Consider the following 22831-nt stretch of genomic DNA (forward strand, 5'->3'; position numbering starts at 1 on the left):
AGATATCGTGACAAGTTTCGAAATTATAAGAGTGGTAATGAAAAAATAAATAAATAAAACAAAATAAAGAAAAAATATAGATAACAAGGTAACTATATGACATTCTATATAATACTCTTAGTACAAATCGTATATTCAGTTCAGATATATGATTTAATTACAATTTTTACATAATTAATTTTTTAATTTTTGTTTATTTAATAGACATAGATTGAAAATGTTGTCACTATATCTAGTACATCGGATATTAATTTACCAGAAATTGTTGAGTCTGAGGTAGGTTGTATCCTAACATATTAATTGTGTAATATGAAAACTATTTCAATATATAATAAACAATCAACGGTACTTTTGTTATATACGGAGGCTACTTGTGTTATATTTATATCTTGCCGCAGCGCGATAACAAACGTACATGTCCCCAGCACCCACACATACGAAATTCGTATTTTTTTTTGCCAAATATTTAGTATGCAATTTGTATGAATTTGTATGCCTATTCACCAAATTTTTACGAATTTTGTTGTAGCACTACGAACGAAAAACCGGGGCGGTGCTGGGGACACGTGTCTCCAGCACCCCTAAAACGAACCGTTGAAATCGAAATTGAGTTAAGGGGCCTCGCTACTGCTATTATTTAAGGGGCAACATATAGGCAATTTCTAATCTCATCGTAGCCGTCCGGGATATTTGTGTTAGTTGTAAATGATTGTTAGTGTAAGTACAATTCAATGGGGGTACCGCTCTCCCTTCCATACCATCAGGTAGTCACTAGTCGTAATTATATTATTATAATCGGTGTCCCGTACTCGCGTGTTGAATGGTTTCGGAGAATTCGGTTCATTAGTTTTAACTTATTATGCTATGAATTAAGAAAAATAATAATATAGTCCGCAGTGTAAAATAATTTGCATAGTTATTATTGGTATAGATTATCTGGACCGTACAAATCTGGATATATATATCTGCATATCCACATTTATTTTGTCCCAGTTACCTACTTGAAGTGGTTTTGCGTACAAGCCAAGGGATATTTTCGATTTGCGAAGTGTAGCGACGAGTGCCAATACATACGTAATCGTATCCAGATTCATACGATTCAGATAATGTACTTTCCAGATATGTACAGTTTAGATTTATGCGGTTCAGAATTCTAAATTCTAAGTTTATACGTGGACCCATAATATATAATATAAAAAAAAAAGGAAGAGTTTATTTATATATATTTTATATATAAGAGTTTTATTATTATTTTTTTTTGCCAGATTAAATAGATAGGTATATTGTGTATATTTTGATGAATAGTTCAAGTATTATTGCATTAGTACTATATAGTTTAGGAGTTTAGGACATAAGTAGTTTAACATCAACTATTGTCATTATAATGTAGTATTATTAGTCATAGAAACAGTATACATAATAAATAAACAATCATTGAAGATAATAATTATGAAATTTTCTGTTAGTGCAGTTCATACAATAAATTGTTGATTATTACAATTACGTACTTATTTTTTAATTATTATTATATTGTGATAAAGTAGTATTATTTAGGTAAAATTAAAATCATATGACATAATTTGTATAGTAAATAATAGCTTATATTATATTCATATGGGATAGTGTAGCCTATTTTTTTCTTCATTTTTGCTTCCAAAATATAAGTAGGGTTTCTTATTGGCATACTTCTAAAATGTCTGGGATCAACCAATTCAGGAAGAAGGCAATTGAAGAAAAAAATTTCTAGTTTTGGAAACATTTTGTTATCCCAAAATATATCATCTCGTTCAATTGTTTCATACCTTAAACTTTATTTGTCCAATATGCTATAATACCAAATCTTCTTCCAGTAACGTGTAGTTGTCCTTGAACTTGGTAGTAATATTTATGGTTGGTATTAATTCCTATGATATCTTTGTTTTTATCAATTTTCCATAAGTTAATTTTATTTATTAATTTTAGGGAAATATAAGTAATTGCTAACATTATTATAGGATACCACGAAATAACGTATCCAATTATATTACATTGTTTAGGTTTATTTAGCTAGATGCGGTGCGATAGCGGTATGGGGGGCTCTCGCACGCATCGTCATCAGGTAATATCGTGATCGCAAAAAAATGTTTATTTTTCATTCCAACATACGTTTCTAATTCCAACGCTATGTGTCGACAATTATCACGATTTTCATTCTGAAAAAATATTTGGATGCTCCGTAATATGTAAGAGGGATCGATCCAGGCACATTTTAAAAATTGTATTTAGTTAATTAAATATTTAAGTTTGAAATTTTGTATTTTTTTGTATTTACAACAATATTTATTGCAATTATAACTACAAAAATTAAGAATGTGGCTTGATCGTTCCCTTGTACATATTACGGAGCATTCGAATATTTTTTCAAAATAAAAATCGTGATAATTTTCGACACGTAGCGTTGGAATTAGAAACAGTAGTTTTTGTTAAAAAAAAACGTGGTGGTGAGGTCCCTTAATAAAATATAATACTGATATAGTATAATTTTGCTTAAATTTATTTATTTTATTTTATAATTTTTACATAACATTTGTAGAAAGTATATTATGTATGTTGTATACTCAAATTGTGTATATTAAATATTCACACTGAACTATTGTGTAGACTTCATTGGCTCTACTCCAAAGAGCATGTTATTTTATAAAAATAATATTATATATTAATTTAATTATTATTTAATTTAATATTATTTAATTAATTTATTAACACCTTCTAATTATTATTAAGAAATGTATACATACTTTTTTTGCTATAATTATAATTGTACATTAGTTTTATGTTTCGTTAGTATTTATGTTGTTAATATTTACATCGTATGATCCTCTAAGTTATTTGCTATTTAATAATAGTAATCCAGCTGCCATCTGTGAGACCTCTAAAGTATTCAGTTACTGTGGGTTTCGATTTGTAAAAGAAATCATTAAAATAATATAATTAAGAACAAATGTTAATCGCTTACATTTTATTTATAAGTTATATGATGTAAACACAGAATTCAGACAATTATTTAACAATTCAAAAACTGGATAGTTCATAAATTGGAATTGTATTGTTTAAATTTAGATTTATGGAAAATCAAAGATAATTTTAATGTATGGAACACAAAATATCTAGTTATGTATGTATAGATGTTTTGTTATCTGTAAACTAGTATTGTCTAGACATGGTAATGCGATTTCCGTTGAAATCTAATTAATTTTTCGAGTGTCGCGGCTTAATCGGTCGTCCCTTGACGACATATCCGACATATCAGTGTGAAGCAGCAAAGCGTGATCACACAAATTTAGCTAAAATTATTAAATTATTAAGTTTTTACTATTATTTAAAACTTAATTTTTAGCAATTTTCATTGCGGTTATTATTTCTGACATTTCTGCAATTGAATTATTAATTAAAAAAATGAAGGGAAGAAAACCGGTCATACCTCCATCTGAAACTATTGCTGCAGTTGTCCATTTCAAAGACAGAGTTGTGACAGAAATTAATGGTAAAAAAGGTAAGTACTTGTCAGTGGCTAAGCTTGGGTTTGAGATTAGGGTAGACAAATTTATGAAATAATATCTTTTATAAAAAATTATTTAAACAAAAATACATAGGTAAATAAACTTATTTTATTCATAATACATTAATACATACAATTTTTTAATATAATAAATAATATTAATAATTAATAATAATTAGTTAAGTATTAATTAATTAATAATTTATTAGTACATGTGGAAGTTGATGAGGCGCGTACCATTTTAGAAGAGGAGTACGAAAGGCAAAATAAAGGCTTAGATAATTTTGAAAATCCTTTTGCAACTTGGGCAAAAACAGTCCTATGATGAAAGTCAAACATTGATAGAAGAAGGGTTGGGCATAAATCCATTCTATTGTCCTACATTGGTGCCCATAATTATAAAATGTTTAAAACTTCTTCCACTTTGGTCGAAGATAATGATTCCGATATTTGGATATGGTGATGAAATAGCGTCATCGGCAACCGTAGAATCAAGCTTTAAAAAATTAAAAAATTTGACATTTCAAAATATTGAACTCCCGACAAATCTCGAAGTTTTTTTAGAAAACCATATTTCGTCCTTAAGAGGAACGTCAATATTATTCTATTATTCGAGGGAATAATAGCTCAGCACTAGAAAAACATAATTAATTTAATGAAGTTGATACAGGAGTACAGGTTGATACAAAACAAAATAAAATGTACAAACAAGATCACCGGATAATATATTATACAAAACTATCAATGAAGATACAGTAGAAGTGATAAATATATCTAAAACTATACCAGTAAATTCAAATGAATTGGCATGCCCTCTGTACAATACAGGTTAAATTAGACATGTTATTATAAATTATGTAGTTAAAATTATTTTATTGAATTTTAAATTATTATTTTTAGGTGTATTTCTTTCTCAAAGTGGAGCTCATCGTTGTACGAAGTGCAATAATTCGGTTCACGCGTTATGCTCAAATTTTGAACCAGGTCATGAGGACGGACGAATTTGTTTTTCATGTATAAATCTTTTACGATCTACCGAAAATTAACCGACAAATTTAGACGGAGAATCATTGGCATGTGAGAATTGGAATAAGAAACCCGAAAAAAATAGAAAAAATAATTCTTATCTTGAGCCAAATGCTCATTTGAAACATATAAATATAAAAAAATATAAAATTGTGAGGACCTTACCATTATTAAAAAATGGATCGCGAGCTACAGAATTAAAGGCCTGTTCTGTTAACCAAATAGGAAAAGTTGTATTAACGAATACTTGTGCGTTTGATACAATTGCGTCTATATTTTTGGCTGCTTATAGCGATAGTCAATTATATTCGAATAAAATTGATATAATTTTGGATTCTACTTTCTTTAGTTTTATCTCTAAGATAGTAAAATATAGCATTACAGCATGATTTAATTGCTGGTGATAATGTCAATTACATTACGGAGGCCAGTCCTCAATTTAATATAAAACTTGAGAACATACCACAAATAATTATTTGTGGTATGTTCTCAAGTTTTATACATACGATTATAATCGTATGTTCAAAAAAAATATTGTATTTGAGAGGTATTGGCTGTTATCGGCCTGGAATCAGCCGTCTAAGGACGGCAGTTGGCCATTACTATGCCATTTGTAAAAGAGGGAACAGTTGGGAGTTGTTTGATAACATCAAGAAACATTCAACCCCAAAGAAGTCTATAACAATAGTTCCGTGTGAATATTTAATATACACAATTTGAGTATACAACATACATAATATACTTTCTACATATGTTATGTAAAAATTATAAAATAAAATAAATAAATTAAAGAAAAATTATACTATATCAGTAATATATTTTATTAACTTAATTTCAATGGTTCGTTTTGGGGGTGCTGGAGACACGTGTCCCCAGCACCGCTCCGGTTTTTCGTTCGTAGTGCTACAACTAAATTCGTAAAAATTTGGGGAATAGGCATACAAAATCATACAAATTGCATACTAAATATTTGGCAAAAAAAATATACAAATTTCGTATGTGGGGGTACTGTGGACATGTACGTGCGATAACAATGTGTTATATTTAGGAAAATTTAACACATTTATACCGTGTCGCCGTGCGACAATAATGTTTTTGTGTGATTGTTTTATGTGGCCTCCGTATATAACAAAAGTACCCAATCAACATATAAAATAAAATATACTTTAATTTTATGGTTAATTTAGCTACCTAGTTTATTATTGTAAATTTTGTAAATTGTAGATTGAAATGGTTGATGCTAATGCTAATGCTATCTAATGTTAATTTACCAGAAATTGTTGAACAGGATATTGTTGAGTCTGAGGTAGGTTGTATTCTAAACAACTATTTATTTATTTATTTAAATAAATAAATAATAATAATAATATTATTTTTTATTTTTTTATTTTTTTATTTATTTTTTTTCTCATTTATTCAATATTTAATTTTTAGATTCAATTGGTCGATGTTGATGTCAATTTGGTGAAGAATATTAACAAAAAACTGGAGAGTTTTGTTCAAACAAATGAAAATGGTCCCATTTGTGATGTGAATACAACATCTTATGATTGGAGTGATCCTGCTAATTGGCCTCAGCTGTTAACTAATACAGGTAAGTATGAAATTGTAAAACTAGGCCCCGTAAGAGTAGAGAATTATGATTTTCCGATTACTGACTATGAAAATGGTAAAAAAAGAAGGTTTACTGCAAATTATTACTATCGTAAGTTATCAAATGGTGATTTGATTGATAGAAAATGGGTTGTTTATTCCAAAGTTAAAGATTCTGTTTATTGTTTTCCTTGCAAAATATTACAACAAAATAAACAGAATGAGAGTCATATACATAATATTGGTCTAAAAGATTGGAAACATCTTTCAGAAAAATTAAAATCCCACAAAAGTTCAATGATTCATTTTCAATCAATTAAATCTTAGATGGATTTAAATGTAAGAATATCTAAAGACTTAACAATTGATAAAGAACATCTGGCCTTTATTGAAAAGGAAAAAAATCACTGGAGAAATATTCTTATTCGTGTGATTAATATTATTCACTATTTATCCAAAAACAATGATGCGTTCAGAGGACCATCAGATGTCTTATTTACTAAAAGTAATGGTCATTTTCTTGGAGCAATTGAAATGCTTAATAAGTTTAATCCTGTTTTTATAGAACATTTAAAACGAATAAAAAACGATGAAACTCATGTTCATTATTTAGGGCATGAAAATCAGAAAGAACTAATTTCATCAATGGCAGCAGAAATTCGAAAAACAATTATTAATAATATTAAAAATAGTAAATATTTTCTATCATAATAAAGACAGTGGGTTCATAGCATACATATGGCAAGGAAAAAGAAAGAGTTTCATACACTGTTCCCGCATTTAAAACAGGACAATACATTTTTTTTCAATATTATCGGATGAGTTACGAAAAAATTTACCAATTGTTAGAACATATAAATATATAAAGTACAAAACGATGATGACCAAAAGTTAGCACGTATATTTCGCGTTGACGTAAAGTGTCAGTGCGCATGTGTTAGCGATCGGAATGCTTCGAAATCTGTCAAAATATTGTCGATAAACAATTCGGTCGTGTTCCGATCCGATCCAGTGTGTGATTTAAAATTATGTTAATTAATTTTTTCCTTAAGAAATAAAAGAATGTAATGTTACATTGACATTATCCGTATTTAAATAGATATCCAATATTACACGAATACAAGTACAATTTGGAGAGGTTTGGGTGTGCTTAGCACCCCCAAATGTGTTTATGTTAATTTAAATGTAAATACTCATTACTCATTATGTATAGAAAAACATAATAGTTTTTGAATTTTTTTTGTATAAATATATAAATTTTTATACTATAAAAAATATTTCGCAATACGAAAAAAAAATAACTTTATCTTTAGGGTAAAAGTTTCAAGTTTCTAGCCATATTACTTTTAGAATTATGACTAAATAACTAAAATTTGAAATGTGAAAGTCTTATTTACAGCGTATTTTTACCATTTCAGGACAGTTTTTTCCTCACGTCTAGAAAAACTATTATGATTTTAAAAAATGACCTATCTAAAGTACCACCGCATGCCAATTTAAAATTTAAAAAAGTCCTAGAAAAAACTTTTGGACCAGTATTTCTAAGCGAAAAGTGTTAGAAAAATAAAATTCAAACATCATTATAAAACCATAATATCCTCCGCTTCAGTGGCGTGCCGAATATAGGTCTAAATGATGCCCAGACATCAAGTTAAAAAGGGGTGGGTGGTTATTGGATAATAATATGTAAATCACATAACTATCGTATATATTTAGGTAGAGAAATATTGATGTATGAGTTCTGAATAAGATGAATTTAAATATGGGTGGGTGGGTGGTAAACTAGACTTTGCAATTGGCATCAAAAACATTTTTATCTCGGCACGCCACTGCTCCGCTTCAGTCAGAATCTAAAAGTGATCATGTAATAAAACACTTGTGTTTACAGACAGGTAATTCGTTATACGCACAATAAAAATAAAAAATGAATGTGAACAATTTAAATTTAGAAATATTCATATATTTATCAAATATTTTAGTAACTGTTGAATTGTACGGTTTGCGGGTGTCTATAACCATTAAGAAACATGAAAAAGATAGAAGGGCTTCAGAACCCCCAGTTTTTTCATTGAAATTGGGCCCCTGACAATATACCACATGATATATGGAAGCCCATAACAGTTTATTATTATCAATTGAACAACCAAAATTTATAATTTCACTTTTTACTTTAACACCTATCTTAGAACTTATCGATGAAGTGTTTTGTTAAATAAATACACACGGAAAATACGCACTATACGATTTATTATAGCTAAAGTAACTACAGGAAAAATATATAATATAAATATACATAAAAACCCGACATGAGTGTACGTGTATGCCAATGGCCATAATGATCGATAAACTAACATGAATAATATTACGATAACCTGCTTTCCTTGTACTGTACAGTAGATGCCGCTAGTTATACAATAACCTAGATACATACATATAAATTTACTAATATTCTAACATGTTTTATTACAAAATCCCAAACTTGATTTATTAGCTTTAATTAATATGGTGAAATCATTAAGAAAAAAAAATAATTTACGTGATGATAATGCTTGGAATAATTTTTTAAAAAATGCTAAACATTTTGATTTATTGGATTTAAATATGGAGATTCTTCTCCAACGTAAAAGAAAAGTTGTTTCTAGAATTAACGAAAGACCTTATAATCAGCATGAAGAAATGCAAGGTGATGATAATCTGAAAATTAATATGTAATAGATAGAATGATGCAAGAACTATATTAAAGATTTTCTGAGAGTTAAACTGACTTTGCATTTCTTGAACCCAAAAATATGTTCACATTACGAGTAGATTCTGAAAAACACATTTTTGATTTACCTAAAATATTTCCTAATTTAGACAGTAATAGATTGCTGGCACAATACAAACTAAATCGTAATTGTATCAAAAATTCTTGAAGTACTGAATAATATTAACCCAGATTATAAAGCTTTAATTATGTTATTTAAAATTTGTCTATGATTGCCTGTTACAACAGCTTCCGTAGAGAGAAGCTTTTGCTAAATTTACTTTGGTATCACATTAATTTTACTATGTCTTGTATAATAATACATTTAGTAACAAATTTGTTTTTAAATGTTAGGTAAAAAGTAAATTAAGAACAACGATGACTCAGGAATGTCTCAGAGTCATTGATTATGGTAACCACTGAAAAATAAATTTTAGAAAAAACTTCAAATACAAGACTTTGTGGACAAATTTGCCGAAAAAGATAGGCGCATGAAATTATAAATAATTATTATTGTTAAGAGTAATTTTGTAAGTCTGTAAAGCAATTTATCATAGTAAATTTTAGTATTTATATAAAAATAATACTTTTTTTTTAAATAAATGTAAGAAGTTGTATAGTATTAAATTCGATATTGTATCATTTATTTTATTATTTTAATTTACTGAAATTAATTACTAACTACTACCTACATATTTATGTATTTGATTTTAGATAAGCCTTGATTATTATGAACAATTTTGAAATTTTGCCCTTCCCAACTAAAATACCTAGCTACGCCACTGTACATATGTAACTTATAATTTATGATATGAAAAATAAGAAAATATTTAAAACAATTTGATTTCAATTTATTTTTATTTGTACACGTCCTTAATTGAACAAAAGATAATTATTTGTATTGTATCAAAAGTCTGTGTTCTGGTACAGTATGGCATAGTATACTTTCAAAAAAATGAATGGGAACACCCTTGAATATATGGATACAATTACATGAACTTTTTAATAACTATTTAAATTTAAAAACAATTATTTCTACGAAGAACCTTATTCATTTTTGAAGTAAGAGGCTACAATATATTTATAAAAAAATTTTTTTAAAAGCGTTTACATCCTTTGCAGTTGCAATAGTCTGGTCCAGAACCACAGTACCCATTAGGACTACAACAATTAAATTTAGTGTTAGGTTCACATTCAGCTTCATAAACGCCATCAACTTTGTCGGCTTTGGGGCCACATGTTCCAGCTTTTTTGTCCCCATCCTCTAAAGTCCACCATTTTTTTGGACCAAACCGGTATGATGGTGTCTTTTTGAAATTTACACATCCTTGACAATCACAGAAATCAGCTCCCTTACCGCAGTAGTTACCATTAGAACAACAATACGCATTCTCGTCATCCGGGTTACACGTAGGAAATACACTATTGATTTTTGGTATTTTTCGACCACATCTATCAATTATGTAAATTTTAAATATTTGAAAACTATTTTTTATCAATATTAAACTCGACAAATTCCAATTCTATACCTTCCACGTAAGCCTTCTTTTGCATTAAGGAAATACCATGTGACGGATACAGTAGGCTTAATGGGTTCATTTAAGATTATTTTTGGATTATTTCCATAATCTTTGCATGTGGGACAATCACAATATTTCTCACCAGATCCACAGTAACCGGATGGACCACAACAACTGTAACCCGGATCGTCAGGATCACATACTGGATAATAGCCTTTGTACAAAGGAGCAGATCGACCACAAAGCCCAGCCATGTCATCGCCATCTTCAGAAGTCCACCTATATAAATTAAGATGATACTATTAAAATATTTAAACTTTTTGAATTCAAAATCATAAATTTCATTAACAAACCAACGCTTTTCATCTATAGGCGAACATTTATGATTCACTTCATCCGGATTAGTCTTATCACATAGTGGTGCGTTATACACTGTATTTAAAAGTGTAAGATCATCGTCATCTAAATCTACAGACCAAATCATTAGTCCACCAACATTTTTGTTGGTTGCATACTTAGTTTTAAATTCTAAAGATTTTTGGTTTTCGTATCCTAAAAATACTCGGGTGTCAGAATTCCAAGCATATGGTGATTTACTCTTCTCGTGAAAACTTTGAATAAATCTTTTATCGGACAAGTGTTCTTCTTGTATTTTAAACCACGGTGTGTAACCCCCTTGAAAAATACCATTTACCGAATTTGCCATCCGCCACATCTGGTCTTTGCCGTCAACTGAATCACCGACATTATTCCAAAACCCACCATAAAATGGTATGCCCATGTTGATCTTATGAGGCTGCTTGGATTTACAAGTGTAATATTTGATTGTCCAGTCAACGTTGGTTTTACCAGAAAATCTAGGTGGCATTCCAAAGAACAGCGGTGCTGGTGGTCCTGTATAAGCTCCCCATTTACTAGACCAAGCGCCAAAGAAATCATAAGTCATTACGTTCACGAAATCTGCATATTGTAACAGTCCAGGCAAATCAAAACCTGGATCCAAAGTCCATTGACCAGCAGCACCAGCAAACGATATGAGAAATTTATTTTTGCGACCTTATACAACATTCAACAAATTATATTAGACGAAGACTGTTAGCTAATACCTAATGTTATATTAATATATATATATATACATATATGTTAACAGACATCGCACCTGCGTCATTAGCGAAAACGTCCAAAGCCTGTCTTAAGTCCTTCATGAGAAGAACATAATTTGATTTGTCTTGTGGTATGCCTTCGACTGCACCGCCAGTAACTGGATACTCCCAATCAATGTCTACTCCATCAAAACCTATACAAACATTCATAATTTAACTTCAAATTGATTTAAAGAAAATTATTTTGAACAAACCATATTTTTCAATAAGTTTAATAATGGAAGCGATAAATTTTACTCTACTGTGTGACGATGCTGCAATTTTGCTAAAATACTGTGAGTTTTCCCACCCTCCAACGGCAAACATAATTTTTAAATGTGGATAAAATTTGGCCAAATTCATAAGATGTTCTAGTCTATTACGAGACTTTTTTGTTTCTTCTTCTACGTCAACACTGTGCGCAACGTCCGGTGATCCCAAGTCAATTGTACCATCACTACGTATTTCCAAAAAAGCATAAATTACGTGTGTCAGCCTTGCCAATACATTGCTTTTAATCTTTTTCAGTCCCCACGAAGTGTAATATCCGACAATTCGTTTTCCACAATTTTGCACAGATACTTCGACATTTCCGTTTGGTGACTTTTCATCATCTGAATCACTATCTTCATCATCGGTATCTTCCCCTGTAATGACTTGGCGTTTTTTAATTAAATCAAAAAATTCTTCTTTTTCTTTTAGTTCAGATGGTGTACATCCCCTTGAAAATCTATTAGAAATTTCTCGTTTTCGTTTGCTCTTTTTCTTCATTAGTTTTTTTTCCCATTCTTTTTTTTCGTATTCATCTAACTCTTTAGCCTTCATGCAGTCGTAAATATTTACGGGCAACCATATTGTCCCTGAATTAGCATCATTAGAAAATCCAGAATTAATGCCAACCTGTCGACCAGAAGTTGCATCAATCGACTTAATCCATGGACTTCCCAGCGTTACATCATATAATTTTTCAATATCCGATTGCGATCTGGCTGTGAATATATCTTCTTCTCTATTAGCTAATGTACCGGCTTTAATGGGTGAATTATCGGCCACAAAACCCACGACTCTCTCTATACTGTTTTCGTCCTTATAACATATCATTTTCCAAAAGCATTTGGGAACATCAACATTTTGTTTGCCAAATTTTGAACTTAATGATTCTTTACAAATGCCTGTAACAACAATAGTTCGGTGCTTGGTACCAAAACATTCTACGTGAAATTCTAATTTTTTCCATGGATGCTCATTTATATAAGGTACTTGAGGAGCAATATTTATAAATGAAAAAGTACTTTTAGAAGCTTTTTCTGACCATCGAGCTATATTTGCTGGAGTCAAATGACCTTGATCCCAACCAGAATTGCTATAATCAGTACTGAGAGTCTGATGATTAAGTATTGCCGTGCAAGGATACCTAAAAAAACTTTTCCGTCCAAAGTCTTTGGCATCGTTGTAACTGAAAAAAAATTAAAAACTTAATTAACATTTTTTCATTAATACTCAAAAGTCAAAATCTTTTAATATCCAAGTTTAAAAAAGTTTTACCAACCTTTTTGACTGAAACTGGTCACTTTGATGTAAGGCGACTGACCATACAGGCAATTTTCGTGATTTGTCAAACATAACTACATATACAACAATATATTTACTTGTCGAAATCGAAGTCAAACTTTCGACTTTTGGAGTTCTTACAGCAATTACTGGAAACTTGCTATCATCACACTTGTCTAAGGTACATTCAGGTTTCGGATCCCACAAAGACATTTGATTTGTTTTCTTGATACAAGTTGCACTTGGACCTTTCTCTTCATATCCTACTTTACACTCGTAATGACATTTTGATCCCACTTGTTTTCTATTACACCTTTGAAATGTGTTTTTTAAAGAAAAACGAACACCTTTTGGCGCATCACACTCTGCTCGCTTACAACCATACTTTCCTCGCTTCGTAGTTGCTCGTGTGTGTCGACTTTCACAACGATCTATATTATCTTTCTCATCCTTATTTTTGTTTTTTAGTTTACCATTATTTTCTTTGTCTAAATTATTATTCTTTTGAGTAATTTTACTTCTTCCATTACTTGATAGTTTTTTGGTGTTTTTAATGGCTGCTTTGGATCCTTTGGCTATAGATTTTAATCCCGTCCCTATGACTTTTCCTACTCCTGGGGCTATAACAGTAAGACCAACGTCTAGTAACGATGATCCTAATAAATCTATTCCTTTTTCTTTAGCATCATCCCAGTTTCCAGAAATAACAGCGCCACCAAATTCCACAGCATTTTTTATATCTTTAACTATTGGTATATTTGTGATTGCATTTTTTGCACCATTTAAATCTCCTTTTACTACTTTTCCAACAGCTTTTGCCACTCCCTTAGCCGTATCAACAACTTCGTTTACCGTTTCTTTTACTACGTTCACAACGGTTTTAGCTACAGTTTTTACTGCTTTACCTATCCAGTCAAAGAAACCTCTTTTACGGCGTATCGCCACTGAAGTTGTTTCACTTGGATTTTCGTAAACTGTGAGTGATGTTTGTGTTTGTTCTCTGGTACCGGAAAAACATCCCAACACCATATTTTCATCTTCACTAAATGGATTTACTTGATCTAAGGCGGCTAGAGTGAAATTCGGTTTACTTTGAGCTACTAGGATCATAGAATTTGCCGAAACTTCTATTCTCAAATTTGTTTCGTTAGAATTAAAAAAATTACATTTCGCCGAATTTCCAAAATATTCTATAGACACATAAGCGCACCAATCATTATGAGGTTGGTTACAAGTATTCGCACATGTTTCTTCACAGTTTGTTGTACAGTTAGTTTTTTTAATTAAAAACTTTGAATCAAGACGTAGACCTGGAGTACGTATATAATTCAACGTTGAAGACAAAAATGTAGGATTTTTAAATAAGGTGACGGCATTTTTAGTTTCTATCAGTTCTACAAATTCAGACGATAGAACACATTTTTTTTCATTTTTTATGTATGACATTCGTTTATAATTTGATTTTTCATAGTTCAATAAACATTCATCAAATGATACGTTGGTTAAACTCTGTATACCAGTTTTTGTATTCGGTATGTAATTGATTACAAGATTTTCAATAAATTCGTATTTCTTTAGATACCTATGTATACCTTCAGTGTTTTGTTTAGGGTATTTCAACATGAATGACTTACTATATTGACGTTGACCAAAATTTTCAATTGTTATTACTTCCGTTTGTTCTGAGTTAAATCCAAACCCCATACAATTGATATTTTTTAAACATTGATTCATTTCATTATTAATCAATTTTTCAATTTTTTCCAAAAAATATATCTCACTGTCGGGACAAATACTCAAGTTTTCAGGCCCAATAGCTTTTTCTGGATAATAACATACTTTGCATCCAGTTTTTACGTCGCATCCTTCTGATGGAGTGGTTAAACAAGATTTGGAATAAAAACTATTGTGTGAATCATTTTTTATTGAACATGGTTCATCTTTTATTTTAATTGATTTTAAAAACAATACACCATAATCGCCTGTTTCAATAAAACGCCATTTTTCGTTATTGCTTATCGGTAGAATTGACATACGAAACGCCGATATATAACCGTATTCAAAATCAACTCGTTTCAAATTATTTTCAATATCATGGTACGTTGTGCACATTGAATTCATAAGCGAATATGAAACAATATTACACTCTGGTTGCATATTGCATTTGTTTAAACAATTTAAAAATGTATTTTCTTGTGTTTTATTTAAATGAACAGAACCAACTGCCGATGTGTGTCGCGAATACATCCAATCAAACAATACTCCAGTAGGCTGAGTCATGAATACTGTTGTCCATCGATCTCCTTCTTCAAGATTGCCATCTGTACTGGCAAATGTATAACATTTCTTTGCTGAGTGGTCATAACTGAAGGCCATACAGCTACTACTGTCAAAACATAATCCAAAACAATCTGGAAAATTTAAGTTTTCTCGAACTCCTATAGGATCTGTGTCTAAGTATATATTTTGATATTTATGTTGTGGGAAATATGGACACAAATCACAAACTCGTATACCTTCGTTTTTTATGCGAAACACATGTGATTTATCTACGTCGATAAGATCACAACGTAGTTTGTCGGGGGTGATCGAGAAGTTGTTACTTTTTAAAAGCAAGTATTTCACATAATCCGTGAACGATGTACCAGATATTGTTTCAATGTCTTCTTCGTCTGAATCAATGCTATATAAATATACATATAGTTTAATTTGGTTTTACGACATATAAAATAAATATTAATACATAAATAAAGTCTTCAAGCTATAAATAACTTGTTTTTAAATCTATTTAAAGCAGTAGCGTACATATAAACTTATTGGGGAGAGTGTCATACCTAATAGTGAAATAATTTTATAAATTAGTATGAAATGTTCTTTATCAAATTATTGTTTAAATAATAATAATAATAATTAATAACTAAATTAAATGTATGATCGTATTAATTATATTTTATATTACTGTATGTTGTGCATAGGTACACTGACACAGTGCATACTGACAACTGACAAGACATGACAATCACGGACTAAGATATTGATATTATTGTCGACCGATAATTTCCCCACTTGAGATTATAAATGTACCATGTGTGTGTGAGTACCATGCGGTCGATTGTTATTATTATTATTTGATTACAATTTAATTATTAGCCATATTTATATATTTTTTTTCATTATACTTTAATACTTTAAAGTACCCCCCTCCCTCACAAATATGCCACTAATCTTAAAGAAAGGTTTTTAGAACTTTACATTTACGCTACTTAAGACCATGATACAAATATATCATAAAAAAAAATTATTTTTGTATTAGCACTTACCCATTAGTACTGGAAGAATTCTTTCTAACACAACACTGAAATAAATCTCCATTAAGACAGGCATCAGAATGAATTTGAATTGTATTTAATGGACATCCACGATCGCTCCAATTTTTCGGCTGACACCCAGACCACCAACAGGCTTCATCCAGATAGTTAGGATTTAAATTGTCTTCATAAAAAGTACTCTCACAGCATTTATACTTAAATCCCTCCTCACATTCTATTTTTTCTCTTTCCGTTCTGTTATAACTTTTACAACCTTTAACAGCCCAGGTGTTCAACTGACATCCCGTCCACCAACAATCTTCGACAGGCTTTTCACTTTTGGAACAGCAATAATACTCAGAACCATCCGTACAAACTCTGATATTTTTTTGGGTTCGATTATATTGATCACATCCAGTCACAGCCCAGGTTTTTAATTGACATCCAGTCCACCAACATTCTTCTTGGTCTTATCAGAAATAGTATATTAATACATTTATAATAAGATTAGTGAATTGTTTTTAAAAACCTTAAAATATATATTTCTTAAGTCAAAGATATTTTGACTATAATAACTCAACTGGCATTTATTATTCATTAGCAATCTTTACTTTATAATTATACATACTCATTTTTAATAAACTAAATCAAGAAATAAAATTGTAAAACTCCTGAGTTCAGAAATTTTTAAGCAAATTAATTGCTCTTAAAAGATAAAATATTACCATAACAAAAATATGCATCCTTGTTCTATTAATTAATGTTTTGTAAGTAATGAGTACAAACATAACATAACATAGTAATAACATAACCTACGGAAACCCTTAGTAATCCTGAACAGGACTATTGGGTAAGATATAGGAAATCCCCCATACTCCTACCTTCATATCCCTAATGCCCTTTTCTATGGTAATCCTATTCAAGATTGCCGTGGTATATAATGTTTAGGCATTTTAGGGGTGTAGAGTGGCAGTATTGTGCAAAACAGTTCCCACCCATTTCCGGTTTCAAAAAGAGGGGTGTGATTTTCAATCCAAACTCAATAATATGGCTTACCCAACGAGACATTTAAATGTGTTGAGATTTAAGACTATCATTATCTTAGCTAACATTAAGAAATGCACAATAACACATAACAAGTTGTCCTATTTTTCATATTCCAAGTGCATTAGCTCAAATATACATATAATCAACGTACACCGAAAAATTAAGTATTTTTTCGGTATAATTACCGAAAATTACGATATAACCATGAAATTCCTAGTTAGATATACTTTAGTTTTTCAATTGTACTGTTGGTGAGTATTAAATTGGATTGATAATGTTGAGTTAATTATTTTAAAAACTCCAAAAACTTGAAATTTGATTACCGAAATAGGTTGTTAGGTCAGGAGGCTAGTAAGACTTCCGGGGGATTGTATGCGCTGTGCTGGTGTAATTATATTATCTTTAATAAAAAATTATAATATTTAAATATCAAAATTTAAAAACCAAATTTATAAAAATATTTGTTATTTAAGTATTCTCAATAATACTTTTTTATCAGATTGTATAACATGAAAACAACATACTACATTTTATTAAACAAAGTTAATGGAAAGGCTGTATGACATAAGCGTCAAAGGTACAAAAATGACTTATCATTTGCGCCAAGATCTGTAGGACATAAGCGCCAAAATTAATATTTTATGTAGATAGGAAGTTATTTAAAAATTGCTATATGTAATAAAAATATATTATATATTATATTAATATTATTATATCGATAATAAATTATAATATACATGCAAATCAATATAAATATAATAAATTAATACATAGGTTTCTATTTTATAAAAAAAATGTCAATAATAAATAATTTATTATCGACATTTTTTTTAACCTTTATATAATATTATAATGTATAAAGGTTGATTTTTTAATCTCATTTTTTTATCTTTAATTTATTGATGCAAGGAGAGTTCAAAATAAATATGTTTCGCTTTGTAATTTTAATAATACATCAATTACTATATGAACGGAACAATGAGCCACATAAAATTGATCTTTTAAATGTCCATGAAATGATTCAGCTGCATTTATAGTTCGTATAACCTCATTATCCGGAATTTCAGTCCAAATTAATACCTGTTATTTAACCGAGGCTCATAAGTACCTACGATTTTGGCGCTTTCGTACGATACGATTTTGGCGCTTTTGTACGATATGACTTTTTTTTTCTTATCTGATTTTGGCGCTTATGTATTTCACCGAATGGAAATATCCAGAATCCGTATTGACCAGGGAAAAAGTAATTACCTTTTACAAAAATGGAGTTTCTCAGAAATATCCGCGTGCACGTATGAGGAAGAAAAACCCGTTAAACACATAGTGTTGGCCTTTAACAAAATTTGAAGGATTTTGGAAAACGTTCATAATTGCAATGTCGAAACAGTAAATTGAATGCGCAAGCTAACTATGCGCATATAGTTTCCTCCTCCAACTGCAACTTTTTTACCTAATCTCCAGTTCCTACCTCAAATTATTGTATTTAGATATTTTATATAATTTTACCATCATTATTTGTTAATATTTTTATTTTTTATCACTGTTATTCACAACTGTTTGAATTTACTTACTTATATATGAATATTTATGTTTATTGTTATTGTATTACCTACTTAATAATTTAGCAGAAACCATGTACAACAAAAAAATGGAAACATCGTTTAAAAATAAAATAACTTTATATTTCAAGAAAATGGCGATCACTATTACTTTTATTAACTATAGTAAATAGATTAGTTGATTCGATGTAATTTTAAATACTATTTCTACTTCATAAGAGTAAATCATTGATAACAAAAATATTAATCTGGAACACGCATATACGTGTATATTACATATGACAATAAATATTATCTATATTTCAACCACTATTTATCTAATAGTAATTAATATATTACTTTATTGGACCAATATAAATAAATATAAAAATATATTATTACGACTTTAAAAAATAAACACAATAGTTCAAACAACTTAAAATCAGTTTATCCGTTTTAGGGTTTTAAACACTAGTTTTTTAAATTTTTTAAATTATGGTTGGTATAATACTTTATAGTTTATTATTTCAATTACCTGCGTTAAGAAACCAGAAATTTGGCACGCTGGGTATTTATTGAATTTTCCTATCTTATTTATATTCTGTACGTATAACAGTTATATTGTTACATGGATATAATTTAAAACTTATTAATATTAATAAATCATTATTATGTGCATAGTATAGATTCCAAAATAAAAATAGAGAATAGGAAGATGTAAGATCCTCAAAATTAAATAATTAGCAAATATTCGTTAATAATATTACTTTATTTCACTTTACTTGTCGCGATAAAAACCAATATTATTTAATTATTATTTATTATTATTTGCACAATACAAATTAAATATATTTCATACTTAAAGAGTTTTTAAATAAAATATTTATCATCTAAAATTAACGTCAATAAAATTGTTATACTTCAAGATAAATAAGATTTAATTTTAACTATTCTATGATTATAATATGATATATTAACTCAAAAAATTCTAAAATTGTAAAAATACTCAATAAAAATGTTTGCGTTTTTGTCAATCACTAATTAGCATACAATGTGATTGTCTAAAAAAAATATGCAATTATGCATTTTGCATATTACACATGAATTTTTATCCTGATAATGATTGACCTTGAATTTAAATCTAGGTTTAAATCATTATATTTAAGTTACAATTTGTATAAAATACATTGTATGAATCTGAAAATTGAACAATATCGTTATATCCAACTACCAATGGTTTTGCTTTCCAAACGAGGTGACCTTTTCACTAGGGAAGACACTGTATTAATATATTTTAATAAAGTTGAAATGTATAATACATACGCCACATGAAATAAATGTTTGGTAATATTCATAAGGATAATGCAATATACAGTACCAGATTAAATATTTGCAGGTCCCTAGGCAATTCAAATTTTGGACCCTACAAAATTATATTTTACGTACATCTTTAACGTTACTATCCAATAATTAAAATTAAACGGCTTTAATAATAACCAATCATTATCAATAAATAAAATCGTGTTTATTAAAAAAAAATTTATTTGCGAGAAAAATTAATTAATTATTATATTATTTCTATTTTTCTCAAAATAATTTTATTATTATTACTGCATACAACACATACAATTTAATGTGTATTATATTTCATAATGACTTGTGTCTCGTAAATTTGTAAATAAAATAAAGCATAGTTTTTTGTTTTCACATGAGCGAGGCCCTAAGGCGAGTGCCTTTTCCGCCTAATGGGTAATCCGGCACTAGCAATTTAATAACGTGATAAGAATAGATTAAATATATTAAGTGATAAACTCATTTATTAAATGTTCATAGGCCTATTTTTGAAATTAAAGTACTAAATATTTAATATCCAGAAAAAGATAAAAATTTGTATACAAGGCTACCAAATAAAATAAATAATTAAAACAAAATTCAAATTCATAAGGATTACAATAAAATAATTAATTAAATCATATTTAAACTGATTTAATACACTTACACTTAATTTGTTTTAAAACTTTTTAATATTTTTTTCAAAATCTAAAAATTATATTTTTGCATAACATATTTCCATGAGTATTGTGTTATAGGTATTTATTATTTTTTAAATTGTTATATAAAACTTCATATAAATTTATAGTCATTTTATAATGTCCGACTCCGTATAAAATGTAAAAGTAAAAATAAATTCTAAATAGCCTATATGTACCTATATCCGCCACCCTTTTATAATAATAGTATTAAATATTAGAACTGCAACTTATTTTTACAATCAATTTATTATATTTTAGGAATTTTAATTTTAACTTAATTTTCATATTTGATTGTGTGAATACTTACTAGGAGGAACTGTAGTGGTTGAAAATGTTAACGTTATATAAAATGCAACAATAAAAAAATTAACGAAATAAATATTATTATTTATCATTTTAATTATTACTAAAATAACATTGTTGATGTTAACAGTAAAACACGTTCAATAGCTATACAGACAATGCCGAGAATGAAATGAATTAGTCATTTAATAACGTGATACATTTTATATTACAAAAATATCAAGTAAGGATAATAAGAAACCGGTTTATAACCGACTTCAATTCTCATCATTGGTCTAAACCTAACCTAACCTAGGTACGTCGTAAACATTAAATAATATTTACTAACCAGTCAAGGCATATATATTATTTACATTTTATAACTACCTACTTCAGATAATTGTGTTTTGTCACAGAACATTGTTTCATTGTACTATTATAATACATACGACATCGTTTGCCAAAAATGCAAATATTGACAGTATTTTTATTATTATTAATATATGTAAATGTTATACATATAAATGACACATCAAATAACTTTTTTTATATCAGCCAATAACGTACATATATCAGGTCACTCTTGAAGAATAATATTTTTAGGTTTTAAACTCATGAACTATATCTTTGTGAGAATAATTATATTAATATAATTAAAAAAAGAGAAAATATCAGAAATTGAAAAATAATTTAAACAATGTTCTAGCAGAAAAATTAGCGCAGACTATACCCTATAGTTACCAGGGCCGTAGCAAAAGGGAGAAGTTAGATTTTCCTAAGCCCTGGAAGCGATTTCTGAGAGAGCACAAAAATAAAAATTTGCATTTTATGCTAAAAATTACAACGTTCAATATACTGTATATTTTATTTACAAATCTTCAAATTTCTTTCTATTAATTGTAGCAATTATTGAAAATAATATCTAATAACTATGATATTTTTAAATTAAAAATACAAAATTATGGGCGCATTTAGAAATTTCGTTCCGGGCACAATATTTGATACGGCACTAATACTATCTACATATTTCCAAAGACAAAAGATTAAATTTGAAGAAATTTATGATCTTAAGTGTCTTGAAAGTTGTTACTAATTATTTATTATAATTGAATATTTGTTATTTAATTAATTCATATATTTGTATACTTATATTTTATAATACATTGAAAAGAGTTGTTGTAGTAAATAAAATTGTATTTTATAATTATTTAACATAAACGTTTACATCATTCGTAAAATCCTAAGATAATAAACAATAATAAATAAACAATTTGACTAGAAAATTATAAAAATTAATATTATACATGAATATATAAACAACACAATGAAATAATCATTGGCTAATAGTTCGGAATTAAAGTTTCTTCTTTAATTTATTACATTTTGAACGAAAAGAATCCATTAAAAAAGATAGGATAGGTGCATGGTCCCTTATTATTAATAGTTACTCATTGAACAACATTAGCACATAAATAGGCAGTAAGTACTTAGTAGATTAATTTTTTAA

General features: G+C 28.7%; 2 protein-coding genes across 3 annotated transcripts in view; one reads left to right on the forward strand and one right to left on the reverse strand.

Moving 5' to 3' along the window:
- The window catches only part of LOC112683212, a 16857-nt gene extending 429 nt beyond the window's left edge, over window positions 1-16428 (forward strand). The window contains exons 1-5 of one of the 2 annotated variants that reach the window (XM_025554124.1): window positions 5-88; window positions 205-276; window positions 5789-5870; window positions 5999-6158; window positions 16092-16428. In XM_025554124.1, the coding sequence (XP_025409909.1) occupies window positions 218-276; window positions 5789-5870; window positions 5999-6158; window positions 16092-16132 (342 nt within the window). In that variant the 5' untranslated portion in view covers window positions 5-88; window positions 205-217 and the 3' untranslated portion in view covers window positions 16133-16428. Of the gene's footprint in view, window positions 1-4; window positions 89-204; window positions 277-5788; window positions 5871-5998; window positions 6159-16091 lie in introns of those variants that run through there. The other variant, XM_025554123.1, reaches the window with a different exon arrangement.
- LOC112683205 lies at window positions 9743-21602 on the reverse strand. The gene is made up of 8 exons (XM_025554116.1): window positions 21350-21602; window positions 16437-16893; window positions 13115-15799; window positions 11781-13021; window positions 11583-11720; window positions 10777-11479; window positions 10433-10702; window positions 9743-10355 (listed from the first exon to the last, which is right to left on the reverse strand). Exons 1-8 carry the CDS (start codon window positions 21435-21437, stop codon window positions 10001-10003), a joined length of 5937 nt encoding a protein of 1978 aa, XP_025409901.1. The 5' UTR covers window positions 21438-21602; the 3' UTR covers window positions 9743-10000.
- Between the last annotated feature and the right edge of the window lie 1229 nt (window positions 21603-22831).

Source organism: Sipha flava, unplaced genomic scaffold, assembly GCF_003268045.1.
Source record: "Sipha flava isolate LNK unplaced genomic scaffold, YSA_version1 222_pilon_pilon, whole genome shotgun sequence".
Taxonomy (NCBI): Eukaryota; Metazoa; Arthropoda; class Insecta; order Hemiptera; family Aphididae; genus Sipha; species Sipha flava.

Bases quoted from the DNA above. Each gene is read 5' to 3' on its own strand.
- LOC112683205 (XM_025554116.1), bottom strand. From the start codon at position 21,437: ATGATAAATAATAATATTTATTTCGTTAATTTTTTTATTGTTGCATTT. The intron at 11,480-11,582 runs GTGCGATGTCTG...ATGTTGTATAAG, and splicing joins CGTTTTCGCTAATGACGCAG to GTCGCAAAAATAAATTTCTC. The intron at 10,703-10,776 runs GTTTGTTAATGA...TAATTTATATAG, and splicing joins CCTATAGATGAAAAGCGTTG to GTGGACTTCTGAAGATGGCG.